Raw genomic sequence first — 27,159 nt, 5'->3', positions numbered from 1 at the left:
AGCATGGAGCCCAGTGTGAGGTTGGATCCTGCAAACTGCGAGATCATGACCTGAGCCAGAATCAAAGAGTTGGATGCTCAATGTACTGAGCCAAGGTGTCCGAGGCAATTTTATTTTAAATGTACATATCATGTTATATGTCCCAGAAGATTTAATCTTATATGCACTATTTATGATGACACAAATTAAACAGTAATAAGTTAATATATGCATGTGGTTTTTATTATTTTTTAAAATTTACATCCAAGTTAGCATATAGTGCAATCATGATTTCAGGAGTAGATTACAGGGATTCATTCCCTATGTATAACACCCAGTGCTCATCTCAACAAGTGTCTTCCTTAATGCCCCTTGCCCATTTAGCCCATCCCCCAACCCCTCCAGCAACCTTTAGTTTGTTCTTTGTATTTAAGAGTCTCTTATGTTTTGTCCCCCTTCTTGTTTTTATATTATTTTTGCTTCCCTTCCCTTATGTTCATCTGTTGTTTTTTTTTAATGTTTATTTATATTCAAGAGAGAGACAGAGTGAGAGTGGGGGAGGGATAGAGAGAGAGGGAGACACAGAATCCAAAGCAGGCTCCAGGCTCCAGGCTCCAGGCTCCAAGCTCCAAGCTGTCAGCACAGGGCCTGATGCAGCGCTCGAACTCACAAACTGTGAGATCATGACCTGAGCTGAAGTCGGACGCTTAACCGACCGAGCCACCTGGGTGCCCCTCATCTGTTTTGTATCTTAAATTCCATATGAATGAAGTCATGATATTTGTCTTTTTCTGACTAATTTTGCTTAGCATAATACCCTCTAGTTCCATCCACATAGTTGCAAATGGCAAGATTTTGTTCTTTTTGATTGCTGAGTAATACTCCATTGTATATATATATCACATCATCTTTATCAAAATTCTTCTGTTGATGGACATTGGGCTCTTTCCATACTTTGTTGTCGATAGCACTACTATAAACATTGGGGTGCATGTGCCCCTTCAAAACAGCATACCTGTATCCCTGGGATAAATACCTAGTAGTGCAATTGCTGGGTCGTGGGGTAATTCTATTTTTAAATTCTTGAGGCACCTCCATACTGTTTTCCAGAGTGTCTGCACCAGTTTGCATTCCCACCAGCAGTGGAAAAGAGATCCTCTTTTTCTGCATCCTCGCCAACATCTGTCTGTTGTTGCCTGAGTTGTTAATGTGAACCATTCTGACAGGTGTGAGGTGGTATCTTATTGCGGTTTTAATTTGTATTTCCCTCATAATGAGTGATATTGAGCCTTTCTTCATGTGTTAGCCGTCTGGATGTCTTCTTTGGAGAAGTGTCTATTCATGTCTTTTGCCCATTTCTTCACTGGATTATATGTGTTTTGGGTGTTGAGTTTGATAAGTTCTTTATAGGTTCTGGATACTAACCCTTTATCTGATATGTCGTTTGCAAATATATTCTCCTATTCTGGTGGTTGCCTTTTAGTTTTGCTGATTGTTTCCTTCGCTGTGCAGAAGCTTTTTATTTTGATGAGGTCCCAGTAGTTCATTTTTGCTTTTGTTTCCCTTGCCTCTGGAGACGTGTTGAGTAAGAAGTTGCTGTGGCCAAGATCAAAGAGGTTTTTGCTTGCTTTCTCCTTGAGGATTTTGATGGCTTTCTGTCTTACATTTGTCTTTCATCTATTTTGAGTTTATTTTTGTGTAAGGTTTAAGAAAGTGGTCCAGGTTCATTTTTCTTCATGTTGCTGTCCAGTTTTCCCAGCACCATTTGCTGAAGAGACTGTATTCCATTGTATATTCTTCCCTGTTTTGTCAAAGATCAGTTGGCCATACATTTGTGGGTCCATTTTTGGGTTCTGTATTCTGTTCTATTGATCTGAGTGTCTGTTTTTGTGCCAGTTTCATACTGTCTTGATGATTACAGCTTTGTAATACATCTTGAAGTCCGGGATTATGATGCCTCCAGCTTTGGTTTTCTTTTTCAGGATTGATTTGGCTATTTGGGGTCTTTTTTGGTTCCATACAAATTTTAGGATTGTTTGTTCTAGCTCTGTGAAGAATGCTGGTGTTATTTTGATAGCGATTGCATTGAATATGTAGATTGCTTTGGGCAGTATCGACATTTTTAACAATATTTTTTCTTCCAATCAGTGAGCATGAAATATTTTCCATTTTTTGGTATCTTCAACTTCTTTCATAAGCTTTCTATAGTTTTCAGTGTATAGATTTTTCTCCTCTTTGGTTAGGTTTATTCCTAGGTATTTTTGTGGTTTTTGGTGTAATTGTAAATGGGATCAATTCCTTGATTTCTCTTTCTGCTGCTTCATTATTAGTGTATAGAAATGCAACCGATTTCTCTGCATTGATTTTATATCCTGCAACTTTGCTGAATTCATGGATCAGTTCTGGCAACTTTTTGGTGGAATCTTTGGGTTTTCCACATAGGGTATCATGTCTTCTGTGAAGGTGAAAGTTTGACTTCCTCCTGGCCGATTTGGATGCCTTTTATTTCTTTGTGTTGTCTGACTGCTGAGGCCAGGACTTCGAATACTGTGTTGAATAACAGTGGCAAGAGTGGACATCCCTGTCATGTTCCTGACCTTAGGGGGAAAGCTCTCAGTTTTTCCCTATGGAGGATAATATTAGCGGTGGGTCTTTTGTATATGGCTTTTATGATCTTGAGGTATGATCCTTCTATCCCTACTTTCTTAAGGGTTTTTATTAAGAAAGGATGCTGTAGGGGCGCCTGGGTGGCGCAGTCGGTTAGGCGTCCGACTTCAGCCAGGTCACGATCTCGCGGTCCGTGAGTTCGAGCCCCGCGTCGGGCTCTGGGCTGATGGCTCAGAGCCTGGAGCCTGTTTCCGATTCTGTGTCTCCCTCTCTCTCTGCCCCTCCCCCGTTCATGCTCTGTCTCTCTCTGTCCCAAAAATAAATAAACGTTGAAAAAAAATTTAAAAAAAAAAAAAAAAAGAAAGGATGCTGTATTTTGTCAAATGCTTTCTCTTTATCTACTGAGAGGATCATGTGGTTCCTGTCCTTTCTTTTATTAATGTGATGTATCACATTGATTGATTTGCAGATATTGAACCAGCCCTGCGTCCCGGGTATAAATCCCACTTGATCGTGGTGAATAATTCTTTTAATGTGTTGTTGGATCTGGCTGGCTAGTACTTTGTTGAGGATTTTTGCATCCCTGTTCATCAGGGAAATTTTTCTGTAGTTCTCCTTTTTAGTGGGGTCTTTGTCTGGTTTTGGAATCAGGTAATGCTGGCCTCATGGAATGAGTTTGGAAGTTTTCCTTCCATTTCTATTTTTTGGAGCAGCTTCAAAAGAATAGGTTTTACCTTTCTTTACATGGTTGATGGAATTCCCCTGGAAAGCTATCTGGCCCTGGACTCTTGTTTATTTGGGAGATTTTTGATTACTAATTCAGTTTCTTTACCGGTTATGGGTCTGTTCAGATTTGCGATTTCTTCCTGTTTCAGTTTTGGTAGTTTATATGTTTCTAGGAATTTGTCCATTTCTTCCAGATTGCTCAACTTATTGGCATATAATTGCTTATAATATTCTCATATTATTGTTTGTCTTTCTGCCGTGTTGTGATCTCTCCTCTTTCATTCTTGATTTTATTTATTTGGGTCCTTTCCTTTTTCTTTTTGATCAAACTGGCTAGGGTTTATCAATTTTGTTAATTCTTTCAAAGAACCAGCTCCTGGTTTCATTGATCTATTCTATATTTTTGGTTTTGATATCATTGATTTCTGCTCTCATCTTTACTATTTCCTGTCTTCTGCTGGCTTTGGGTTTTATTTGCTGTTCTTTTTCTAGCTCTTTAAGATGTAAAATTAGGTTGTATACCTGAGACCTTTATTCTTTTTTAGGAAGGCCTGGATTGCTGTATACCTCCCTCTTATGACTGCCTTTGCTGCATCCCAGAGGTTTTGGGCTGCGGTGTTACCATTTTTATTGTCTTCCATGTACTTCTTAATTTCCTCTTTAACTTCTTGGCTAACCCATTCATTATTTAGTAGGATGTTCTTTAATCTCCAAGTATTTGTTGTCTTTCCGAATTTTTTATTGTGGTTGATTTTGAGTTTCATAGCATTGTGGTCTGGAAATATGCATGGTATGATCTCAGTCTTTTTGTACTTGTTAAGGGCTGATTTGTGTCCCAGTATGTGATCTGTTCTGGAGAATATTCCATGTGCACTCAAGAAAAATGCGTATTCTACTGCTTTAGGATGAAATGTTCTGAATATATCTGTTAAGTCCATCTGGTCCGGTGTGTCATTCAGAGCCATTGTTTCCTTGTTGATTTTCTGCTTATATCTGTCCATTGCTATAAGTGGGGTATTGAAGTCCCCTATTATTATGGTATTATTGTCAATGAGTTTATGTTTCTGATTCATTGGTTTATATATTTGGGAGTTCCATGTTGGGGGCATAAATGTTTGTAGTTGTTAGATCTTCTTGGTGGATAGACTCCTTAATTGTAATGTAATGCCCTTCTTCATCTCTTGTTACAGTCTTTATTTTAAAATCTAGATTGTCTGATACAAGTATGGCTATTTGGCTTTCTTTTGGCAACCATTAGTATGAGAGATGGTTCTCCATCTGAAGATACTTTTTTTTTCTTTTTTTTCTTTTTTTCTTTTAATTTTATTTTTTATTTTTTTAAAATTTACATCCAAATTCATTAGCATGTAGTGCAACAGTGATTTCAGGAGTAGATTCCTTAGTGCCCCTTTGAAGATACTTTCAATCTGGAGGTGTCTTTAGGTCTAAAATGGGTTTCTTGTAAACAATATAGAGATGGATCTTGTTTTCTTATCCATTCTGTTACTTTTGATTGGAGCATTTAGTGCATTGGCATTTACAGTGAGTACTGAAAGATATGAATTTGCTGCCATTGTGTTGCCTGTGGAGTTGGGAGTTTCTGGTGGTGTTCTCTGGTCCTTTCTAGTCTTTGTTGCTTTTGGTCCTTTTTGTTTTGTTTCATCTTTTCTCCCCTCAGAGAGTCCTCCTGGAAATTTCTTGCAGAGCTGGTTTAGTGGTCACAAACTCCTTTAGTGTTTGTTTGTCTGGGAAACTCTTTATCTCTCCAATTTTGAATGACAGCCTTGCTGAATAGAGAATTCTTGGCTGCGTATTTTTCCAATTCAGCACGTTGAATATATCCTGCCATTCCTTTCTGGCCTGCCAACTTTTTGTGGATAGGTCTGCTGCGAACCTGATCTGTCTTCCCTTATAGGTTAAGGACTTTTGTTCCCTTGCCACTTTCGTAATTCTTTCCTTGCCTGTGTGTTTTGCGAATTTGACTATGATATGCCTTGTTGATGGTTGGTTTTGTTGAATCTAAATGGTAGTTCTCTGTATCTCCTGGATTTTTGATGTCTGTGTCTTTCCCCAGGTTGGGAAAGTTTTCTGCTATGATTTCATGCATGTGGTTTTTAAATGAAATAGAACAGGAAGGTGTTTGATGAAATTATTGATGTTTGGCCCCGCCCTGCCCCAGTTCTGTTCCCTAGAAACTTTTAAAAATTCAAACTGTATTGAAATTCAGTGTGATTTACACACCATAGAACTGTGATATGTATAATAAATATATATAACAAAGCTCAAGATGTGTGCAGTTTGACAAGCTTTGGCAAATTCCCCATCTCGTAATGCCAACCTAGGCAAACCAGAGTTTTAACTTCTGTTTTTTATCTTTATAGGTTAGTTTTAACTATCCTACAAATTTTTTTTAGTGTTTATTTTTGAGAGACAGAGTGTGAGCAGGGGAGGGGCAGAGAGAGAAGGAGACACAGAATCCAAAGCAGGCTGCAGTCTCTGAACTGTCAGCACAGAGCCTGATGCGGGGCTCAAACTCGTGAGCTGAAGTCGGACGCTTAACCAACTGAGCCACCCAGGCACCCCTAGTTTTAACTGTTCTATTTTTTTTTTTAAGTTTATTCAGTTTTGAGAGAGACAGAGCAAGCAGGGAAGGGGCAGAGAGAGAGAATCTCAAGCAGGCTCTGCACTGTCAGCACAGAGCCCAATGCGGGGATCAAACCCACGAAATGCAAGACCATGACCTGAGCCAAAACCAAGAGTCAGACGCCTAACTGACTGAGCCACCCAGGTGCCCCTTGACTATTCTAAAACTTCATATAAACTTGTGTCTGGCTTCTTTGTCTAGCAAAATGTTTTTTGAGATTTATCCATGTTGTTTCAATAGTTTGAGCCTTTTTTTGCCTTTTATTGTGAATAATCAATTTGTTTAATTTACCTGTTGTTAAACATTTGGGTTATTTTCATTTTTTGGCCATTACGAACGAAGATGCTGTGAACATTCACATACAAATCTTTTTGTAGAAATATATTTTTATTTCTCTGGGATAAATACTTAGGAATGTAATTGCTGAGTTACATGTTGAGTGAATGTTCATAAGAAATTGCTAGACTTCTCTAAATCGATTGTGAGAATTCTAGTTGCTCCATATCTTTGCCAACACTTAATTTTGTCAGTCTTTTTAAGTTTAACCATCCTAGTGAATGTGTAGTTTTATTTTGTAGTGGAATATAGATCTGTGTTTTTTCTCTTAGAACGACTTTGTTTTTTTCTGTCCGGTAAACCTAATGACATCATAAAATGAGTTCAAAAGTGTTCTCTTCTATTTCTTGACAGTTTATGCAAGATTAGTATTTTTTTTCTTTATTAAAAAAATATATTTATTTATTTTGAGAGAGAGAGAGAGCACACGAGCAGGGGAGGGGCAGAGAGAGAGAAATCCCAAGCAGGTTCTGTGCTGTCAGCCCAGAGTCTGATGTGGGGCTTGATCTCAAGAACCATGAGATCATGACCTGAGCCAAAATCAAGAGCTTGGTGCTTAACTGACTGAGCCACCCAGGAAACCTCCCCCCACTTTTTTTTTAGTAGGCTCTATGCCAAACATGGGGTTTCAGCTCATGACCCTGAGATCAAGACCAGAGCTGAGATCAAATTGGATGCTTAACCCACTGAACTACCCATACGCCCCCTCCGTTGGAATATTTTAAATTATAAAATCAGGTTTTTTTTAATGGATATGGTACTGTCTAGATTCTCTGCATTTTGTATGTCAGTTTTGATAATTTGTGTTTTTCAAGGGACTTAGCCATTTTATCTTTTTCATAAAGTTGTTCCTAATATTCCATTATCTCTTGTATATATAATCTAACGTATATGATATATAGTGATGCATTTTTCATTTCTGATATTGAGAATATTTGTTTCTTTTTCTTGGCCAGACTAGCTAGAGGTTTATCAATTTTATTGATATTTTCAAAGAACCAGCTTTTAGTTCAATTGTTTTTTCCTATTGTTTATCCATTTTCTATTTTGTTGATTTTTTGCTCTTTTATTATTTCCTTCCTTCTGTGTGCTTGAGTTTAGTTTATTCTTTTCTGGCTTCTTCTGGTAGAAGGTTATATAATTGATTTTGGATTTTTTTCTTCTCTAAGCATTAAAGCTGTAATTTTCCCTTGAAGCATTACTCTAGCAAATCCTATAAGTTTAGATAGATTGTATTTTCATTTTCATTCTGTTAATAATACTTTCTAATTTCTCTTGTGATTTCTTTCTCAATAGATGGGTTATTAAAGAAGTTTATTGTTCACGGGGCACCTGGCTGGCTCAGTAGGTAGAGCATGCGACTCTTGATCTCGGGGTTGTGAGTTTGAGCCCCACGTTGGATTTAAAAAAAATAGAAGTTTACTGCTTAGTTCCCAAGTATTTGGAAATTTTGTAGATATCCTATTGTTAGGATTTTTAGTTTCATTCCAGTGTGGTCAGATAACGTGCTCTCTGAATTCAGTCTTTTAACATTCATTGAGACTTGTTATATTGCCCAACTTATGGAACCTTGATGAAAATGTTCCAGGGGCACTTAAAAGAATGTTTATTCTGCAATTGTTAGATGATCTAATTAGGTCAAGTTGGTTAATAGTTTAATCTTTTATGTTCTTCTACATATTTTTTTTTTTTATCTCTTTGCTTTTTCCATCCTGAGGGAAGGAAGTTGAGACCACCAGTTATAATGATGGACTTGTCTATTTCTCTTAACTCTGTAGATTTTTGCTTCATGTCTTTTGAAACTTTGTTATTAGGTGTATATATTTATCATTGTTGTGCCTTCTTCAGGAATCAACCCCATTATTAGGAAATGTCCTTTTTTATCCCTGGTAATATTCTTTTTCCTGAAGCCTTCTTTGCCTGCCAGTAATGATGCAGCTTTTTCCAGTGTTTAATTTTTAACCTGTGTCTTTATATTTGAAGTGCAGTTCTTGTAGACAGCAGATAGTTGGATCTTATTCATTTTGACAATTTTTGCCTTTTACTTGGAGTACTTGAACCATTTGTACTTAGTATAGTTACATGTTTGGGTGTAAGTTTTTTGTTTTGTTACTTGTTTTCTCTTTGTCCCATCTGTTGGTTGTTGTTGTTTTGTTGTTTAGCTTTTCCTGACTTGTGCATTATTTGAGTATTTTTTATGATTTGAATTGATTTCCACTATTGATTTATGAGCTATACTTTTTTTTAAGGAGTGCTTTAGAGCAGTTCATCTTAGTTTGGACAACCATTACAAAACACTTTTTTTTTTTCTTCAAGTTCTGTTGTTCTAAGTATTTGCTTCACCAAATGTGGGGCTTGAACTCAAAACGCCGCGATCAAGAGTCACATGCTCTTCCAACTGAGTCAGTCAGGCACCTCTATTACAAAATACTTTAGACTGGATGGTGTAGACAACAGATTGGTTTCTCACAACTCCAGAGGTTGGGAAACCCAAGATTGAGGTGTCAGCAGATTCATTTCTGGGTGAGGGCTGTGTTTCTGGCTTGCAGCTACCATCTCACCATGTGCCCACATGACCTCTTCTTTGTATATGGGAAGAGAGAGCTCTGGTGTCTCTCTCCTTTTTTTTTTTTTTTTTATGTCTGTTTATTTTGAGAGAGAGAGAGAGAGCATGTGTGTGCGTGCAAGCTGGGGAGGGGCAGAGAGAGAGAGGGAGAGAAACCCAAGCAGGCTCTGTGCTGACACCCCTGCTGCCATGCCCAAATGACTGAGCCACCCAGGTGCCCCAAGGTGTCTTTTCTTCTAAGGGCATGAATTCCAATGTGGGGGCTCCACCTTCATGACCTTATTAAAACAAATTACCTCCAAAGGCCCCACCTTCTAATGTCATCACATTGGGGGTTTGGGCTTCAACATATGAATTTGGGGAGGTGGGACACAAATAGTCTAAAACATGGTAGTTCTCTTCTTGTTTTTTTATAATTTATTTTTTATTTCTTCATTTTATTTATTTTGAGAAACAGAGACAGAGCACAAGTAGGGGAGGGGCAGAGAGAGGGAGAGAATCCCAAGCAGGCTCTGCACTATCATCGCAGAGCCCTATGAGGGATTCGATCCCACAAACCTTGAAATCGTGACCTCAGCCAAAATCGAGAGTCAGATGCTTAACTGACTGAGCCACCCAGGAGCCCCTCTCTCTCTTTTTTAATTGAAGTATGGTTGATACACAATGTTATATTAATGTTTTAGGTGTACAGCACAGCAATTGGACAAGTCTACATGTTATGCTGTACTCACCATTGAATGTTTTGATCTTAGAATACTTTTCTTTGATTTTTTAATGTTTAGCGTGCACAAGCGCGACGGGGGGGTGGGGGGCAGAGAGAGGAGGGGACAGAGGATCTGAAGCGGGCTCCTGCAGGGCTCTAACTCAGTGAACTGCGAGATCATGACCTGAGCAGAAGTCAGATGCATAACTGACTGAGCCACCTAAGTGCCCGTCACTTTATTTATTTTTTGAGAAAAGATTTACTCAGTTCCAAAGTTTGAATAACCAGTTTGTCATTTGGCCTTTCAAGTAAAAATGATGTTTCGTGAAAAAAGTGGCTAGTTCAACTCACAGCTCAAACAGTTGCACAAGTGGTGACAGCCAGTACTCCAGTATGTGGCAGAAGTACTTTTTGCCTACTTCCCATGTTGTTCCACAGAATATTTAAAATTTTCTATAAAGAATATGGAGTTGTTTTGGCAGGTTGTTGATTGATTGACTTGCAAATCAGCTGATCCCTTGGAGGTTGGAATGGGTCCAGAATAGCTTTTACTTTGGATCTAGTTTAGTCCTGTTTCTGAAGCATGACCTTTCTGGGGTTTCTACTGAAAGCAGCAGGTGTTTATTGAGTTTTCTGCACTCAGGCTGGTGAGAGCTCAGCTGTGTTCTAGCCTGTGTGAGCTCCACTCATTTTTCAGTTTGTAGCTAATACTTAATCTTTGCCTGGCCGTGTGGAGTCTCATTTTGTGTATCCACAACTTAGAAGTCAGCCAGAGACTCCTGGGAACCCCTGTGTGGGTTATTGAGGCTCTAACTCTGGGTAGCTTGTCATCTCTGGTATTCTGCATCCACGAAATCCAACTAAGTTGCCTCCCTGAACTCTGTGCTCAGTAGGACTGCCACGTTCTTCTTGGGTTCCCTGTCCACGCTGTGATCCAAGAGTGCCTCCGTGCAGAAAGCCAGGAGGGTTGTAGTGTTCCCCTCATTCGTTTCTCTTTTTTCAGGGACCACAGTCTTGCTCTGCCTGTTGTCCAGTATTTGAAAGGTTTATGTATTTTTGTCCAGTTTTTTCGTTGGTGGTGCTGTTTATTTCAGCATGGGCAAGAGCAGAGGTCAGAGAACCAGTATTCACTGCTGTTGGTTTTTTTCTGATGATTACCTTTATTTATTTTTTTAAATTTCTTAAACAGATTTTTTTACTTTTTTATTTATAAGTAGGCTCCAGGGCCAATGTGGGGCTCAAACTCACGACCATGAGATCAAGAGTTGCATGTTCCACCGACTGAGCCAGCCAGGGACCCCTCTGATGGTTACCTTTAAATGGTGGCTTTTTAAAAACAAACTAAAAACCTGATTGGTGGTCTGTTTTTTGTAGATACTATTTTCATAATTGCTAATAGAGACATGAGATTTAAAATCCAAACGGTTTTGGGTGCTTAGGTGGCTCAGTCAGTTGAGTGTCCGACTCTTGATCTTAGCTTAGGTCTTGATCTCAGGATTGTGAATTCAAGTCCCCTATTGGGCTCTGTGCTGGGCGTGAAGCTTACTTAAAAAAAAAAAAAATGCAAAAGATATAAAAATTGGATTCAGTGTGAGGTCTGCCTCCCACCTACGGCCCTACTCGCCAGTTCTCTCAAAAGAGGCAACCAATGTTACATACACATCTCTTTAAGGCTGCATAATATTATTTTAAAGATTTCCCATACTTACCTAATTATTATTTTTTTTATTTTTCCATTCATTTATTTATTTTTGAGAGACAGAGAGGGAAGTAGAGGATGGGCAGAGAGAGAAGGAGACACAGAATCCGAAGCAGGCTCCAGGCTCTGAGCTGTCAGCACAGAGCCCAACATGGGGCTCGAACTCACGGACCGTGAGATCACGACCTGAGCTGAAGTCAGACGCTCAACCGACTGAGCCACTCAGGCGCCCCTCTAATTGTCTATTAATGGGCCCTATAGGCAAATTAATGTGCTGTTCTGAATAATGAGCACAAATGTGATGCCTGTATTTTGGATGTAGTAATTGTATTCTTGTTAAGCCAAGTATTGCACTTTTATGCTTTTATGATTTTATCCAAGTGATAAAACTTTACTAGATTTTCAGATGACATGCTCCAAAAAGTCTCTTTAATAATGTTATCTGTGGTTTATTACAAATACCAAACTGTAAAAATATGTCAGATTTGGTCATAATTTGAATGTCGATCTCATTCTGTGTTTACTCTTTCAGGCCATAATGCAACAGGGAGACACTTCCATAAAACCTGTCCTCCAGGTCATTGTGAGTACCTGTGTATGTTTTATGTCAAGCATTTTAAAAACTTCTATGTAATTATACATTATGTTTGATGAAGCACATGTCGATTTCATGTCCATTTTAGGAAATTCTCTCCCTCATCACAAAAAATAGGCCTGTCCTGTAGTAACTGCAGGAGAGCAGCTAGGGCTGGGTTTTTTTCTTCTTCAATATAAGTTAGCCAGAGTTAGACTTGGGGGTTTAGATTTGAGCCTTCGCCTTTCTATTCTTGCCATAATTGATGGAGGCTATAGTGCTACACATCATTAGTATTGCCTCCTTACTTTTTTCTTCCTGCCCTGAGGTTTGTCTTTCTTAAATCTGCCTTATATGGGCCTACAATAAATGTGTCTGCTTAAAATTCTTCATTAACCCTATCATTCATTTAAAATTAAAAAAAAATATTTTTTTAATGTTTGTTTATTTTTGAAAGAGAGAGACAGAGTGTGAGTGGTGGGGGAGGGGCAGAGAGAGAGGGAGACAGAATCTGAAGCAGGCTCCAGGCTCTGAGCTGTCAGCACAGAGTCCGACGCGGGGCTCAGCCATGAGATCATGACCTGAGCCAAAGTCGGACACTCAACCGACTGAGCCACCCAGGCGCCCCCATTTAAGGGTTTTCCAAAAATTTTTTTAAAGTTTATTTATTTATTTTTGAGAGAGGGAGACAGAATGAGCAGGGGAGGGGCAGAGAGAGAGGGAGAGAATCCCAAGCAAGCTGCGCACTCTCAGCATGGAGCCCGATGCAGGGCTTGAACCCACAAACCGTGAGATCATGACCTGAGCCAAAGCCAAGAGTTGGATGCTTGACCGACTGAGCCACCCAAGTACTCCAAAGGTGTTTCAAATTTTAGTGGGAATTTAAAAAATGAATAGAAGCAGAATCCTGGATCATTCTGTGGATTCTGAGTCAGTAGGCCTGGTGATCTCCTTGTGACTCCCAGACTCGCTGCTGGTCATCATAAGGCTCCGTTTCTGTATTTCACTTCCTATGGAGAGCAGCTTCTGATTTCCTGTTAGTTGTGATAAATGCCTTGGCTGTGCCCCCATGTCATGTGCACACATCTCTTATATCTCTTTGCCTCTGTCTCCACCACACTTGTAAGCCCCTTCAGGGCAAGGATTTTTTGTTTTTTTTGTTTTGTATTTTTAACATGTTTTCTACACAGCACCTTGCATTGTTAGGTGCCTTATCATTTTTTTTTAATTGATTTTCAATTAAATTTGAGCTGGGGAGAGAGAACACGAGTATTGGCAACTCATTTTATTCTCATCTGTGTTGTGCTTAATAATGTTAGAGAGAAGCTGGTGGGAAAATCATCATATCCAAGTTTCTTTTGCTTGGACGTAGATGTCAGGAGAATGGGCAAGCAGTTCAGTGTTTGCTGAAATAATGACAGACCCACTCTCCTGCCACTTAGATGTAATTATCTCTGGGGACTGGGGAGACAGTCTGTCTAATGAATCATGTTTTCTATCTTAGAACATCCGTCCCATCACTACAGGGAATAGTCCACCCCGTTATCGACTGCTTATGAGTGATGGATTGAACACTCTCTCCTGTGAGTATGATGTATAAATCCAGGAATTTGTATTTAAATAATAAAAGCACATCCAGCACTTTGATTGCAATAATTTGGGGCATTTCAGAAGTGTACATTTGCCTGACCGTGCACTTCATTCAGACAGAATTGCAGCCGGCAGAGAGCATTCTAACAATAGACTGGATCTAGTGGAAAGCTGCCACTTGGCTTAATTAATTTTCTCTAACTGGTGCTCTGTTTTCTTTGATTAATTTCCCTCAGGATGATATTGACATTTAGTGAATATAATGGGTTAGCTGTCCTATACTTGCCTTTTTAGGCTTTTATTTCAGTGTTGGAAACTTCACAAGCAAGAAAGACAGTTTTCAGAATATGTGCTTGCTATCTCTAGTCACAAGGTGAAGAACGTAGAAAAGATTTTTTTAGTCTTCATCATGAAACCTGAATGATGGAAAAAATGATTCTGGGCAATTTAAGAAATTCTTACATTTCAGAGTAGCAGCAGATGTTTAATGCATAGTAAATCATACTGTTTTTCACTGTGCAGAATCTGAATAGTTTTAGTTTCAGAAACATTCAAGGCATTGTTTTTCTTTGCTAGTCCACGTGTGATCAGTGCTAGTTCCGATTGTTATGACTGAAATGTTGTGGGAACTAAAGAAATCTTTGTGCTTTTCAGCTTTCATGTTGGCAACACAGTTGAACCATCTCGTTGAGGAAGAACAATTGTCTAGCAACTGTATTTGCCAGATTAACCGATTTATTGTTAACACTCTGAAAGATGGAAGGTATGTGGTGGGTTATTTTTGCTTTTTAGAGTTTTCTTTGGTTTTATTGTGTTTTGGAATGGGGACTAATTTTTGAACAGAGAAGTCCTTTGGATACCAAAATTCACTTAGGAATTTCAAAAAGACAATGATTAGCTTCCAACTAAGAGTTTACAGCTATTGAGATTTGAACTCGGGTGACTAAAACATGGCACCAAAGGGAGAGAAATATGGAAACAAATTGGAAATTTCAAAGCAGGAGATTAAAGCCAAACACAGAACTCTTATTTCTAATCTCTTCAGAAGCCCTGTTTTTAGCATTCTCTTTTAAAGCATCTTTTAATGAAAAGGGGTCACTTATAAAGAGCAAAAGAGGTGTATTTAATTATGTAACACTGCTCCTTTTCTACAACCTTGAATCTTTCATCGTAAATTATTCAGCCAACACAGAGCATGGTGAGGACTTACAGATGCTACACGCTAGAGGTGCAGCGGTGAGCACACTGTTAACCGTTGCTAAAATAGGACCTTTTTGTTGGGGAGAGGCTTTTTTTTTTAAATTTTTTTTTTTTTTCAACGTTTATTTATTTTTGGGACAGAGAGAGACAGAGCATGAACGGGGGAGGGGCAGAGAGAGAGGGAGACACAGAATCGGAAACAAGCTCCAGGCTCTGAGCCGTCAGCACAGAGCCCGACGCGGGGCTCGAACTCCCGGACCGCGAGATCGTGACCTGGCTGAAGTCGGACGCTTAACCGACTGCGCCACCCAGGCGCCCCGGGGAGAGGCTTTTAAGGTCTTTATTTTCAGTCACAGAACACGTGAGAAACAAATATGGCAAGCATTCCCATCTTAAGGGTATGTCAGTGTATGTTACAATAGTATTATCTGTACATTTCCAAGTAACTTTTGCTTTATATTTGTTTGCTATATCATTGTCCTTCTTTTAACTTTCAACTTCTGTTCTTAATCTTGGGTGTCTTTTATAAATAGTGTATACTTTTATTTATTTACTTTTTAATTTTTATTAAAAAATATTTTTTAAATGTTTTATTATTTTGAGAGAGAGAGAGAGTATGCACAAGCAGGGGAGGGGCAGGGAAGAGAGACAGAATCCCAAGCAGGCTCTGTGCTGATGGCACAGAGCCTGATGTGGGGCTCGAATTCATGAACTGTGAGATCATGACTGCGCCGAGATCAAGAGTCGGACACTTAACCGACTGCACCACCCAGGCGCCCCAGCAGCATATAGTTTTAGAAATCATTTTTTAAAAAAAAATTTTTTTTAATGTTTCATTTATTTTTGAGACAGAGAGAGACAGAGCATGAACGGGGGAGGGTCAGAGAGAGAGGGAGACACAGAATCCGAAGCAGGCTCCAGGCTCTGAGCTGTCAGCACAGAGCCCAACATGGGGCTCGAACTCACGGACCGTGAGATCATGACCTGAGCTGAAGTCAGACGCTCAACCGACTGAGCCACCCAGGCGCCCCTAGAAATCATTTTGAGATTTAGTTGGTGAGTTTATTCTGCTTAACTTATTATTGATTTTTTCTAATTTTTGTGTTTTCACCATGTTTTTTGCTTTATTTTTTTCTTGCCTTGGATTGATTGGATTTTTCCTTAATTCTCTTTTTTGCCTCTGCTGGTTTGAGAGACATTCTATTTGTGCTGTGTTTTTGTTTGTTTGGTTTGTTTGTTTTTTGTGGGTACTCTCACATTTAAAAAAAATCCTGGGGGCACCTGGGTGGCTCAGTCAGTTGAGTGTCCGACTTCAGTTCAGGTCACGATCTCATGGTTCATGTGTTCAAGCCCCGCATCCGGCTCTGTGCTGACAGCTTGCTCGGAGCCTGGAGCCTGCTTTGGATTCTGTCTCCTCTCTCTGCCCCTCCCCCGCTCACACTTTGTCTCTCAAAAATAAATGTAAAAAAAAAAAAAATTTAAAAATCCGTATGTAAATTAACAGAAATTCTAAAATAGGTCAGTATTTTTACCATCCTCTCAAATAAAACAAAGGTCTCAAAATGATCTGTGTTTAGTGTTCAATTTTGTTTTTATTTCTTCTGATTAGCATTCTCTACACAGACAGCCATTACTTATATTTACCCATAGTTTGTTAGCTCCCGTTTGTCTCCTTCATCATACTCCTTCCTTTTTAGTTCAGTTCTCATTTTCCTGAAGAATATCTTTGAGCAGCTCTTATGGAGAAAGTTTGTGAATGATAAAAATCTGTCATCTAAAAATGTCTGTTGCCGGACTCCTGGCTGGCTCACTCGGTAGAATGTGTGACTCTTGATCTCAGGGTCATGAGTTTGAACCCCACTTTGAGTGTAGAGATTGCTTAAACAAAGAAATAAAATTTAAAAAATAAAAATGTCTGTTTCACTCTCAGTTTAACTAAGTATAGAATTCTAGGTTGACAGTTAACTTAGTTGCTGTTACTATTTTCACCCTGATAGAATTTTGTGTTCTTGTCCTGGTGCTTTGAAAAAAAAAATTTTTTTTTAATGTTTATATTTATTTTTGAGACAGAGAGAGACAGAGCATGAGCAGGAGAGGGGCAGAGAGAGAGGGAGACACAGAATCCGAAGCAGGCTACAGGTTCTGAGCTATCATCTCAGAGCCTGACATGGGGCTCGAACCCATGAACCATAAGATCATGACCTGAGCCGAAGTCAAACGCTCAACTGACTGAGCCACCCAGGCGCCCCTTGTCCTGGTGCTTTGTAAAAAAGACTTTTGTCATACGTACATTATAAAATTCACATAAATAAAAATAACTGTAATCCCACTGCCTAGAAGTAACTATTAGTAACATTTTGTTGTAATCCTTCCAGAATTTTTCTGTAAACATGAGTACTTATAAATTTGTATTTTCCTTAAAAAAAAACTTCATAATATAGTTTTATAAAATTCTTTTTTAAGTTTATGGTTGTTGTTTTACATGTTCCTAGATAAACCTCTATGTCATATATTACTTAGCATGTCATTGTATAAGTTTACTTTAACTTAGTTAACATTTAATATTACACAGTATTTCACTATTTAAAGTTTTTCACTAGTGTTCCTTAGAATATATTTGTAGCTCTTTGTGTATTCAGATTTTTAGAGAAGACGATCATTTTAATAAAAACAACACACAGAATCACCAATTCAAGCAATGCAAAACAAGGTACAAAGAAGGGGAAAAAATGGTCTAAAATTGATACAACCTAGAAATAACTATATTATGATTTAATGAGCATCATTCCAAAAATCTCACCATGCATATTTATCAATAATTGGTGAATCGATGGAAATCATCTTGGTAGTAGAATGACAATATAAACACTGTTACTGCTCTCTTCCTTCCTGTATAATTGGGTCCAAAGCCATTAGGTGGGGTCAAGCAAGGTAGGTGTTTACAAGGGAGGGGTGGTGGTGGTGGTGGTCTGGAACCAGGTATTAGCCCAAACAAAGTGAGGAGGGGGTCTTTGTGGGCTGGACAGGGTGCTGGAGCCCCAGCAGGTAAGGAGAACACACACGAGGGGAGAATGGCTGCGGCCCAGAATGGGTTGTCGGAGCCTGAGTAGGGTGAGGCAAGAGTCTGTGTGGCCGTTGGATCCTGAGCAAGAGATGAAGCCATCTGGGAGTGTGGGGGTCAGGGGACAGCAGCATGTTGTTGGAGACTGGGTGGGATAAGGAGGGAGGCCAAGCAGAATAAGGAGGGGGTCTGCAAGAAGTGGTGATAGCCCAGCATGAGTGTCAGAACCAATGGGGAGAGGAGGGTGCTTGTTTGTAATGGGATGGTGGTAATCTTAGAACTAGGTATGGAACTTGAGCATCGGGAGGAGGATGTCCGTGGGTGCAGCAGTGGCAGGTGGTGACATATGAGGGGAATTGATTTAATAAATATGTTGAGGGCAGTGAGAGCTAGCCAAGGGAGAAATCTGTGATTCTGGATTGGAACTGGAGGTTTCAGAGTGAACTCAACGTTTTTGATAGGTAGATGTAGATACAGATATAGATAATTAGTTTGGGGTTTTAAAGTTCTATTTTATTGGGTCGCCTGGGTGGCTCAGTTGGTTAAGCATCCAACTTTGGCTCAGGGCATGATCTCACAGTCTGTGAGTTCGAGCCCCGCTTTGGGCTCTGTGCTGACAGCTCAGAGCCTGGAGCCTGCTTCAGATTCTGTGTTCTCCCTTTCTCTCTGCTCCTCCCCCACTCACACTCTATCTGTCTCTCAAAAATAAAATAAAAACATAAAAAAAATTGATAAAAAAATAAGGTTCTATTTTATTTTTATTTTATTGTTATTCAATTTATTTAAACTAAAAACAAAAACAGTTCTCCCATTTCTCCCACCCCCTTCCCCTTGCCTCTAACAACCACCGATCAGTTTGTTCTTTGTATCTATGAGCTTATTTATTTTCCTACATATGAGAGATCATATGGTAATTGCCTTTCTTTGTCTGACTTAGCATAATGCCTTGGAAGCCCATTCATGTTTTCACAAATGGCAAGATTCTCCTTTTCTTTCTTTATTTTTTTTTAATTTTTTTTTAATGTTTTATTTATTTTTGAGACAGAGAGAGACAGAGCGTGAACGGGGGAGGGGCAGAGAGAGGGGGAGACACAGAATGGAAGCAGGCTCCAGGCTCTGAGCCATCAGCCCAGAGCCCGACACGGGGCTCGAACTCACAGACCGCGAGATCGTGACCTGAGCTGAAGTCGGACGCTCAACCGACTGAGCCACCCAGGCGCTCCTGATCCTCCTTTTCTTTAAATGGCTGAATAATAGAGTGTGTGTGTGTGTGTGTGTGTGTGTGTACCACAGTTTGTTTATGCATTCATCTATTGGTGGACACTTAGGTTGTTTCCATATCTTGGCTATTATAAATAGTGCTGCAGTGAACATGGGGTGTAGTTATCTTTTCAAGTTACTACTTTTGTTTTCTTTGGATAAATGCCCATAAGTGGAATTGCTGGATCATATGGTAGTTCTAGTTTTAATTTTTTGAGGAGCTTCCATAGCGTTTTCCATAGTGGCTGCACCAATTTACATTTTCACCAACAGCTGTACAAGGGTTCCCTTTTCTCCATATTCTCGCCAACACTTGTTATTTCTAGTCTTTTTGATAATTGCTATTCTGACAGATATGAATGAGGTGATGTCTTATTGTGGTTTTGATTTATATTTCCCTGATTCATGAAGTAGAGTATCTTTTCCTGTACCTCTTGTCTAGGTATGTCTTCTTTTGAAAACTGTCTCTTCACATCTGGTTGGTGTAGGAGTATACATATATTGTGCAGTGTGTGTGTGTGTGTGTGTGTGTGTGTGTGTGTGTGTGTCTGTCTGTCTGTCTGTCTTGCCTAGGTCTGTCTACCAAGAGAGCTTTGGAGCAGCAACAGCACAATAGCTGTGAGCCCACTTAGCACATCTTGGTTTCTGAATGCCAAAAAGAACCAAGGCTCCTTGGAGGATGGCTTGTTATGGGCTTGGAAATTATAAGTCGAGCCTGGACTATCTTAATGTGTCAGTTGGTAAGGAAGTGCTCAAAGGGAGAGGGGACCCTGTCAAAAGGCTGGCAGAAATCTTACACTTGCCAATCTAAGATAATTTATAAACCACAATAAAAGTGCAAACAGATTACAACCTGTTGAATAAAATAGGAGTTCGTAAGTCTGTACTGAATAAATGAATACATGGGGGGAAGATAAAGGTTCTTAACATAGAATGCCATCTAATAAATGTAGAAGGAATGATGGAATAGAAAGTCGCCATTTGGTAATCATCACAATATTAGTTCATGCAGGAAACATCAATGGGTGCTTTGACTGCTCTAACAAATTAACACAAACTTAGTGGTTGAAAACAACAGAAATTATTTCCCCTGGAGGTTGGAAGTTGAAATCAGTTTCACTGGGCTGAGATCCTGGTGTTGACAGGGGCATGCTCCCTCTGGAAGCTGTCTGGAAGAATCCATTCTTTCCCTCTTCCAGCTTCTGGTGGTTGTTAGAATTCCTTGGCTTTTTGCTGCATCAGCCCAGTCTCTGCCTCCATGGTCACATTGCCTTCTGTCTGTTTCAGATCTGCCTCCCTCTTAAAGGATACATGCCATTCCTTTTAGGGCTCATCTGAGGATTCAGGAATAATCTTGCCATTTCAGTCATTAACTTCATCACATTTGCAAAGGCCTTTGTTGTCCCGCTCACAGGTTTCAGGGGTTACGACGTGGATATCTTTTGGTGTGGGGGATTCAGTCTACCGCAGATGCTGAAACAAGTGGTGAAAGTTTGCAGAGTGACAAGTTTTTTTATGGGGTTAAAGTACTTCCCCACAACATAATTACTAATTGTAAATGGAACAGAGGCAACTTCATAGTGGAGGAACCTGGCAGACAGTACCTTATTCCAGTGATTAAGGTTAACATTACCAGTAATGGGACAAATAGAAATCGTGTATTACCTGATAAGATGCAATGAGAATAACACAGCATCACTAATAGTATATTTTTGCGAAAGATACATAATCTATATCTAATCATGAAGAAACCTCAGGTAAATGAAGGGATATTCTACAAAATAAGGACCTCTGATTTTCAAATCTCAAGCATGAAAGTAAAAAAATTGTGTACACTGAAAGACTGTTCCAGATTGAAGGAGTCTTAAGAGATTTGATAATTAAATATAACAAGTGATCCTGGTCTGGATTATTAAGGACATCATTTAGACAGTTGATAAAACTTAAATAGGTTCTGTGGATTATGGAAAAATTCTTTCATTATGTTTCAAGTTCAGTGACTTAACCAGGCTATGTCTTTTTTTTTTAATGTTTATTTTTGAAAGAACAGAAACAGAGCATGAGTGGGGAGGGGCAGAGAGAGGGAGATACAGAACTTGAAGCAGGCTGCAGGCTCCAAGCTGTCAGCACAGAGCCCGATGTGGGACTGGAACTCATAAACTGTGAGATGACCTGAGCTGAAGTAGGATGCTTAACCGCTTAACTGACTGAGCCATCCACGTGCCCTTTAACCAGGCTGTGTCTTAATGTCCATTGTTCTTCCTTTTTTCTTTTTTTTTTTTTTCCTGGTCCATGGTATGCCCTTTCAGTCTGCAGATTTATTTCTTTTCTTTTTTTTTTTTTTTTAATTTTTTTAACGTTTATTTATTTTTGAGACAGAGAGAGACAGAGCATGAACGGGGGAGGGGCAGAGAGAGAGGGAGACACAGAACCGGAAGCAGGCTCCAGGCTCTGAGCCATCAGCCCAGAGCCCGACGCGGGGCTCGAACTCACGGTCGGTGAGATCGTGACCTGAGCTGAAGTCGGACGCTCAACCGACTGAGCCACCCAGGCGCCCCAGATTTATTTCTTTTCAATTAAATCTTTCTGTGTGTTATTCCTTAATGCTGTTTTCTATTTCATTTGGTTCTAGTTTTTATTTACATTGTGGATAACTGTCTTCCCTTTGTGTCTTCAGTTTGTTTTAGTTTATTTTCTAATGCATATGTTGGATTAAGTCAAGGTTTTCCAACATACTAGTAGTTCAGTTTTTAGCTTTCTCCTTGCTGTCTCTTGGTGTTTATAATCTTTAAGTGTTAGATGTATAATGGTATTACTTTTGTTCTGTTTTTGTCTTAAGTTCCTTTTTCTTCTCAATCTCTCATCTCATCTTCTGAGTTTTATTTTATTGAATTCTTAGTCTTATTTTCCAAATCTCTCTTGGGCAGTATTATTCCCTTTCTTGGCTTATGCTTTCTTCTAGATTGGATTCTCTAATTGTCTCTGCCTTTTTTGTTCCTCGTATTTTTATACATTTTTGCATGTTGCATTGTGGCCATGTCATTTCTTTTTATCTTTTTCATGCTTAACGTGGATGGTTCTGTCAGACTTCATATTCGCTCCGACATAGTTTAAGCTGGATACATCTCTTTGCCAACCTTCCCATTTGGGATCTATTATCTTTCACTCCAGGCTACCTTTGAGTGCTCGAGTGGTGCTTTTTATCCACTTTTCTGTCCTCTGGGGTATGGTTATGGGAGAAGATGGAGTGCTGTGCTGGGGTTGAGTGCAACAACTTAGGCTTGGTTCTCTACAGTCAGGGATAGAGTTTCAGACTCACGGGCTTTGCTTTCTACCATCTCACGATGGTGGCATGTCTTGTACTCTTTCCTACCTCTGTTGACAATCTGTGTCCATACATCCCAGCTTATTTACCCCTTATTTTTTGATGGACATTTAGCTTTATTCCAAACTGGGCTTTAGCAATCATCTTTGCAAATTTATCTTTATGTGTTCGTGCTATTACTTCTGAAGAGCAGATTGCTTGAGTTAGTGTGGGGGTCAAACGACATCTCTTAACAGAAAATACACCAATTAATACACCCAGTAACTTTGTGTAAGAGTGCTTCTGAATAAACAAATCCAAGGAAACAAATTAGTGGTTCTGCATGGGTGGGGAAATGGAGTGGTATGTGAATGATATCTCAAAAACCTGTTACTAAAGAAAGGAAGGGAGGGAGGGAGGGAGGGAGGGAGGAAGGAAGGAAGGAAGGAAGGAAGGAAAAGTTCCCCTTAACCTTGTCAACATATTGGATACTACTAATTTTTTTTAAGTGTTTATTTTTGAAAGAGAGACACAGTGCGAGTGGGGGAGGGACAGAGACACAGACAGAATCCAAAGCAGGCTCCAGGCTCTGAGCTGTCAGCACAGAGCCCGACGTGGGGCTCGAATTCACGAGCTGTGAGATCATGACCTGAGCCAAAGTCAGATACTTAACCAACTGAGCCACCCAGGTGCCTGTATGCTACTAATTTTTAAAAATAATTGTTAATTATCATTAATTTACATTTCCATATTCGTGAGCTCAAATGTCTTTTCAGATACTTGTTTATTCTTTGTAGTTCTTTTCTGAATAGCTTTTTATATATGTACTTTGTGCATGTTTTTGTTTCCTGGGAGATCTTTGTAAACCAGGGATATCAACTATTTTTTAGCTGTTTCAAATATTTTATCCCACTTTATCATAACTTGCTTATGGTGTCTTGTGATACAGCATTTAAAACTATTTTTAATTTTTTTAATTTTTAAAAATTTTAGAGCAGGGAAGGGGCAGAGGGAGAGGGAGAGAGAGAATCTCAAGCAGTCTCCACGCCTGGCACAAAGCCTTACACGAGGCTTGAACTCGTGAACCGTGGGATCATGACCTGAGCTGAAATCAAGAGTGGAACACTTAACCAGCTGAGCCACCCAGGTGCCCCAGTAAATAAACTTTACAAAAAAAAAAAAAAAAAAGAAGTGATATTTGAGATGAGAGCAAAAAATGAGTACTAGCTGACGGCAGAATGAGAGAAGGTCATCACAGTCAGTGAGCAGCATATACAAAGGCTTTGTGGCAGGAGAGAGGGTGGCAAGAGAAAACATGGCATATACCAGGAATTGAAAGCAAACAGAACTGCTGGAGAGCAGTGTTTCTGGGAAGCGGTATGAGATGAACTAGAAAGAGATTAGCAAGACCAGATCACACAGAGCCTGTAGGGCATGTGAAAGGTTTTAGTTTTGGGCTAAGGTTCTTGGGAAGTTATTGAAAGGTTTTAATTAGGGTTAAAGATAGGTAAAAGAACTATAAGTTCTTAGATCATAATTACATTAAAAAATAGCTACAGTTGTAATGGTTTTCACTGGGAAAAGGTAATTGTTTAGACGGGTATATGTTTCTGAAAACAGATCATCTGTTGTTGTGCCATATATTATTGTGTTTAATCTAAATTCTGATTGTGTCATTTACTCCTTGATGGTACGGTTTGTGGTAAGGGCACTGCATTTTAATTAAAGGACTAGATGGAAAATGAAAATCCTGCAATCATAAAAAGCCTTGATAATGATACAGTGAAAGATTAAGGGAAATATTTACATAGGAATTGATATATATTTCTCAAGTTATTCAGTAATGAAAACCTGTTGACAAACGGAAATAGTTTTATCAAAATGATTATTGGGGGAGAGCTTTTTAAGTAGCTTGTCATTTGAAAGGTTCTGAATTGATTTTTTCTAACTTGTTTCTATTTCTTTGCCTTTGTAGGAGAGTAATTATTTTGATGGAGTTAGACGTTTTGAAATCAGCTGAAGCAGTTGGATTAAAGATTGGCAATCCCGTGCCCTATAATGAAGGTAAAAGGCTTTTTTATAGGTTGTAGCACTCGATAGAATACCTTTTATAGATCCAGAATTCTACCATTTGGTTTCAGTTTGATTTGTTAGTCTTACTAAAACTCATGATTTGGAGGTTTAGGAACCAGGCTGTTCTTTCAGGTTTTTTAGTACGGAAGAAATGATGGTAGGACTCCAAAAGGAAAACTCTCTCTGTTTTTCTCAACACACAACTTCCTTCATACTTCTGGCTTGTCTGTTACCAAAAGTGTGGGGTTTGTCTCACACTAAGCAATTCTCTAATTCTCTGTGGACGAGAGCCGGTTGTCCTACAGTTCCAGTTGAGTTCTGATACTACCTATCCAAAGTTAGCTTCAGATTCCACAGATAAAGACAGAGTCCCGCAAGGCTGCCTCCACACCCCTCCACCACCGCCAAACCCCAGTTCAGATGCCAGTCAGAAGTCTAGGTAGTTCCCTCTGCTTCTGACCAACTGGCTGTAATTGAAGGTTCCCACAATCCCCTCCTCAGGTTCCATTAGATTAATGAGCTAGAGCGGTTCACAGAACTCAGAGAACAGCCAGATGGGAGAGGTGCATTGGACAAGGTGTGTGGGAGGGGTACAGAGCTTCCGTACTCTCGGGGTGCACTGTCCTCCCAGTGCCTCCATGTGTTCACCAACAGAAGTGCCCCAAACCCCATCCTTTTGTGTTTTCATGGAGGCCTCCATAGACATGTTGGATTACATCATTGTTGTTGGGTGATTGGTTCCACCTCCAACCTCTCTCCTTTCCCCAGAGGTGGGGAGTGGGTGCTAAAAGTTCCAACTCTCATCACATGGTTGGTTCCCCTGGCAACCATCCCCATTGTTAGGAGCTTTACAGAAGTCACTGTGTTGATACTTAGGTGTGGTTGAAATGGGCTTTTTATAAATAAGATACCCTTAATTCCTCTTATTACTTAGGAAGTTTTAAGGGTTTTGAGAGCTCTGTGCCAGGAACCATGAATGAAGGTCAAAAAAATATTTCTTATGTATCACAATATCACAAGCTTGCATTAGGAAAAGAGGGAAAATGAAAGAATAGAAAAAAGTCCCACTTACAATAGATTAAAAATAACAAATACATTGAAATGTTAATGAGAAATGTGCTTTCTTTTTTTTTTTTTTAATTTTTAAAAAAATGTTTTATTTAGTTTTGAGAGAGAGACAAACAGGAAGAGTTGGGGGGTGGGCAGAGAGAAGGAGACACAATCTGAAGCAGGCTCCAGGCCCCAAGCTGTCAGCACAGAGCCCTGTGTGGGGCTCAAACTCAACAAACCATGAGATCATGACCTGAGCTGCAGACGAAAGCTCAACCGACTGAGCCACCCAGGTGCCCTGACAAATGTACTTTCTTAAGATCATTCTTTTTTTTTTTTTTTTTAATTTTTTTTTTTTTCAACGTTTATTTATTTTTGGGACAGAGAGAGACAGAGCATGAACGGGGGAGGGGCAGAGAGAGAAGGAGACACAGAATCGGAAACAGGCTCCAGGCTCTGAGCCATCAGCCCAGAGCCTGACGCGGGGCTCGAACTCACAGACCGCGAGATCGTGACCTGGCTGAAGTCGGACGCTTAACCGACTGCGCCACCCAGGCGCCCCTCTTAAGATCATTCTTACGCACATTTTTGTTTTTATTTTATTTTTGTTTTTAAAAAATGTAAAGCAGGGGCACCTGGTTGTCGGTAGAACAATCAACTCTTGATCTCGAGGTTGTGAGTTTGAGCCCTACATTGGGTGTAGACGTTATTAAAAATAAAATCTTCAGGGGTACCTGGGTGGCTCAGTCGGTTAAGTGCCTGCCTTCAGCTCAGGTCATGATCTCACAGTTCATGAGTTCAACCCCCACATTGGCCTCCACTGTCAGTGAAGAGCTCGCTCTAGGTCCTCTGTCCCCCTATCCCTCTCTCTCTGCCCCTGCCCTGCTCATGCACTGTCACTCTCGCTCGCTCGCTCCCTCAAAAAAAAAAAGTAAAAAATAAAATCTTTAAAAATAAATAATGTAAAGCGTGTAATCGGTACTCTTTTGATAGCTCACCACACCCAGTAGTTTTTAAAATAATTTGTGTTTATTGCCAGGCCACGAATAAACTCCCTGAAGGTGCAGACCATATTTTGTTCTTTGTTGTGTCCCTCATGCCTAACTTTTATTTTTATTTATTTTTCATTTTTATTACATAAAATGCAAAACAGTGGCCACCCACCCTTTTGCACCTCTGTGATCAGAAGCAGCTTTCAGAGCACAGATCCCCAGTATTTGGAGGACAGGGTCCTTTTTGCCTACGTCATTTCTCCAAAACTGTGTGCACAATGTTTTAGGAAAATGTGCACAGGGGCTCCTGGGTGGCTCAGTCAGTTAAGCATCTGACTTTGGCTCAGGTCATGATCTCACGGTTTGTGAATTCAAACCCTGCCTTGGGCTCTGTGCTGACAGCTCAGAGCCTGGAGCCTGCTTCGGATTCTGTGTCTCCTTTTCTCTCTGCCCTTCTTCTGCTCACGCTCTGTCTCCCTCTCAAAAATAAATAAACATGGGGGAGAAAAAAAGGAAAAGGTGCACAGCTAGCTGCCTGCCATTTAGCTGAGGGCCCAGAGGTAGGTAGCTGTTACTGTGCTAAGAGCTGAAATTGACTGTAATTTGCCATCCAGATCTTCTCCTGAAAGTTGCAAGCCTTCAGGAGACTCCCAAATTCCAAAATAGTTGCATCAGACAGATTCTGCCAGTGCAATTATAGTTTAGGTTAAGAGAGAGATTCCTAGTACTTCCTAAACAGTGATTATCTGTTGATAATGAGTTTTATTTTCTTGTGAAAATATATAGAAAAGCACA

General features: G+C 39.8%; 1 protein-coding gene across 2 annotated transcripts in view; it reads left to right on the top strand.

Moving 5' to 3' along the window:
• The window catches only part of RPA1 (replication protein A1), a 75,226-nt gene that overhangs the window by 4,947 nt on the left and 43,120 nt on the right, over positions 1-27,159 (top strand). For both annotated transcript variants that reach the window (XM_047080618.1, XM_047080617.1), the window contains exons 2-5: positions 11,793-11,843; positions 13,339-13,417; positions 14,079-14,187; positions 24,225-24,313. In XM_047080618.1, coding sequence (XP_046936574.1) covers positions 11,793-11,843; positions 13,339-13,417; positions 14,079-14,187; positions 24,225-24,313 — 328 coding nt within the window. The remainder of the gene's footprint in view (positions 1-11,792; positions 11,844-13,338; positions 13,418-14,078; positions 14,188-24,224; positions 24,314-27,159) is intronic.

Source organism: Lynx rufus, unplaced genomic scaffold (assembly GCF_022079265.1).
Source record: "Lynx rufus isolate CCGP_SWC_20201006 ecotype Redwood Valley unplaced genomic scaffold, mLynRuf1.p SCAF_18, whole genome shotgun sequence".
Lineage (NCBI taxonomy): Eukaryota > Metazoa > Chordata > Mammalia > Carnivora > Felidae > Lynx > Lynx rufus.
Note: the sequence above shows the minus strand (reverse complement) of the source record. Positions and strands in the feature narration are given on the sequence as shown.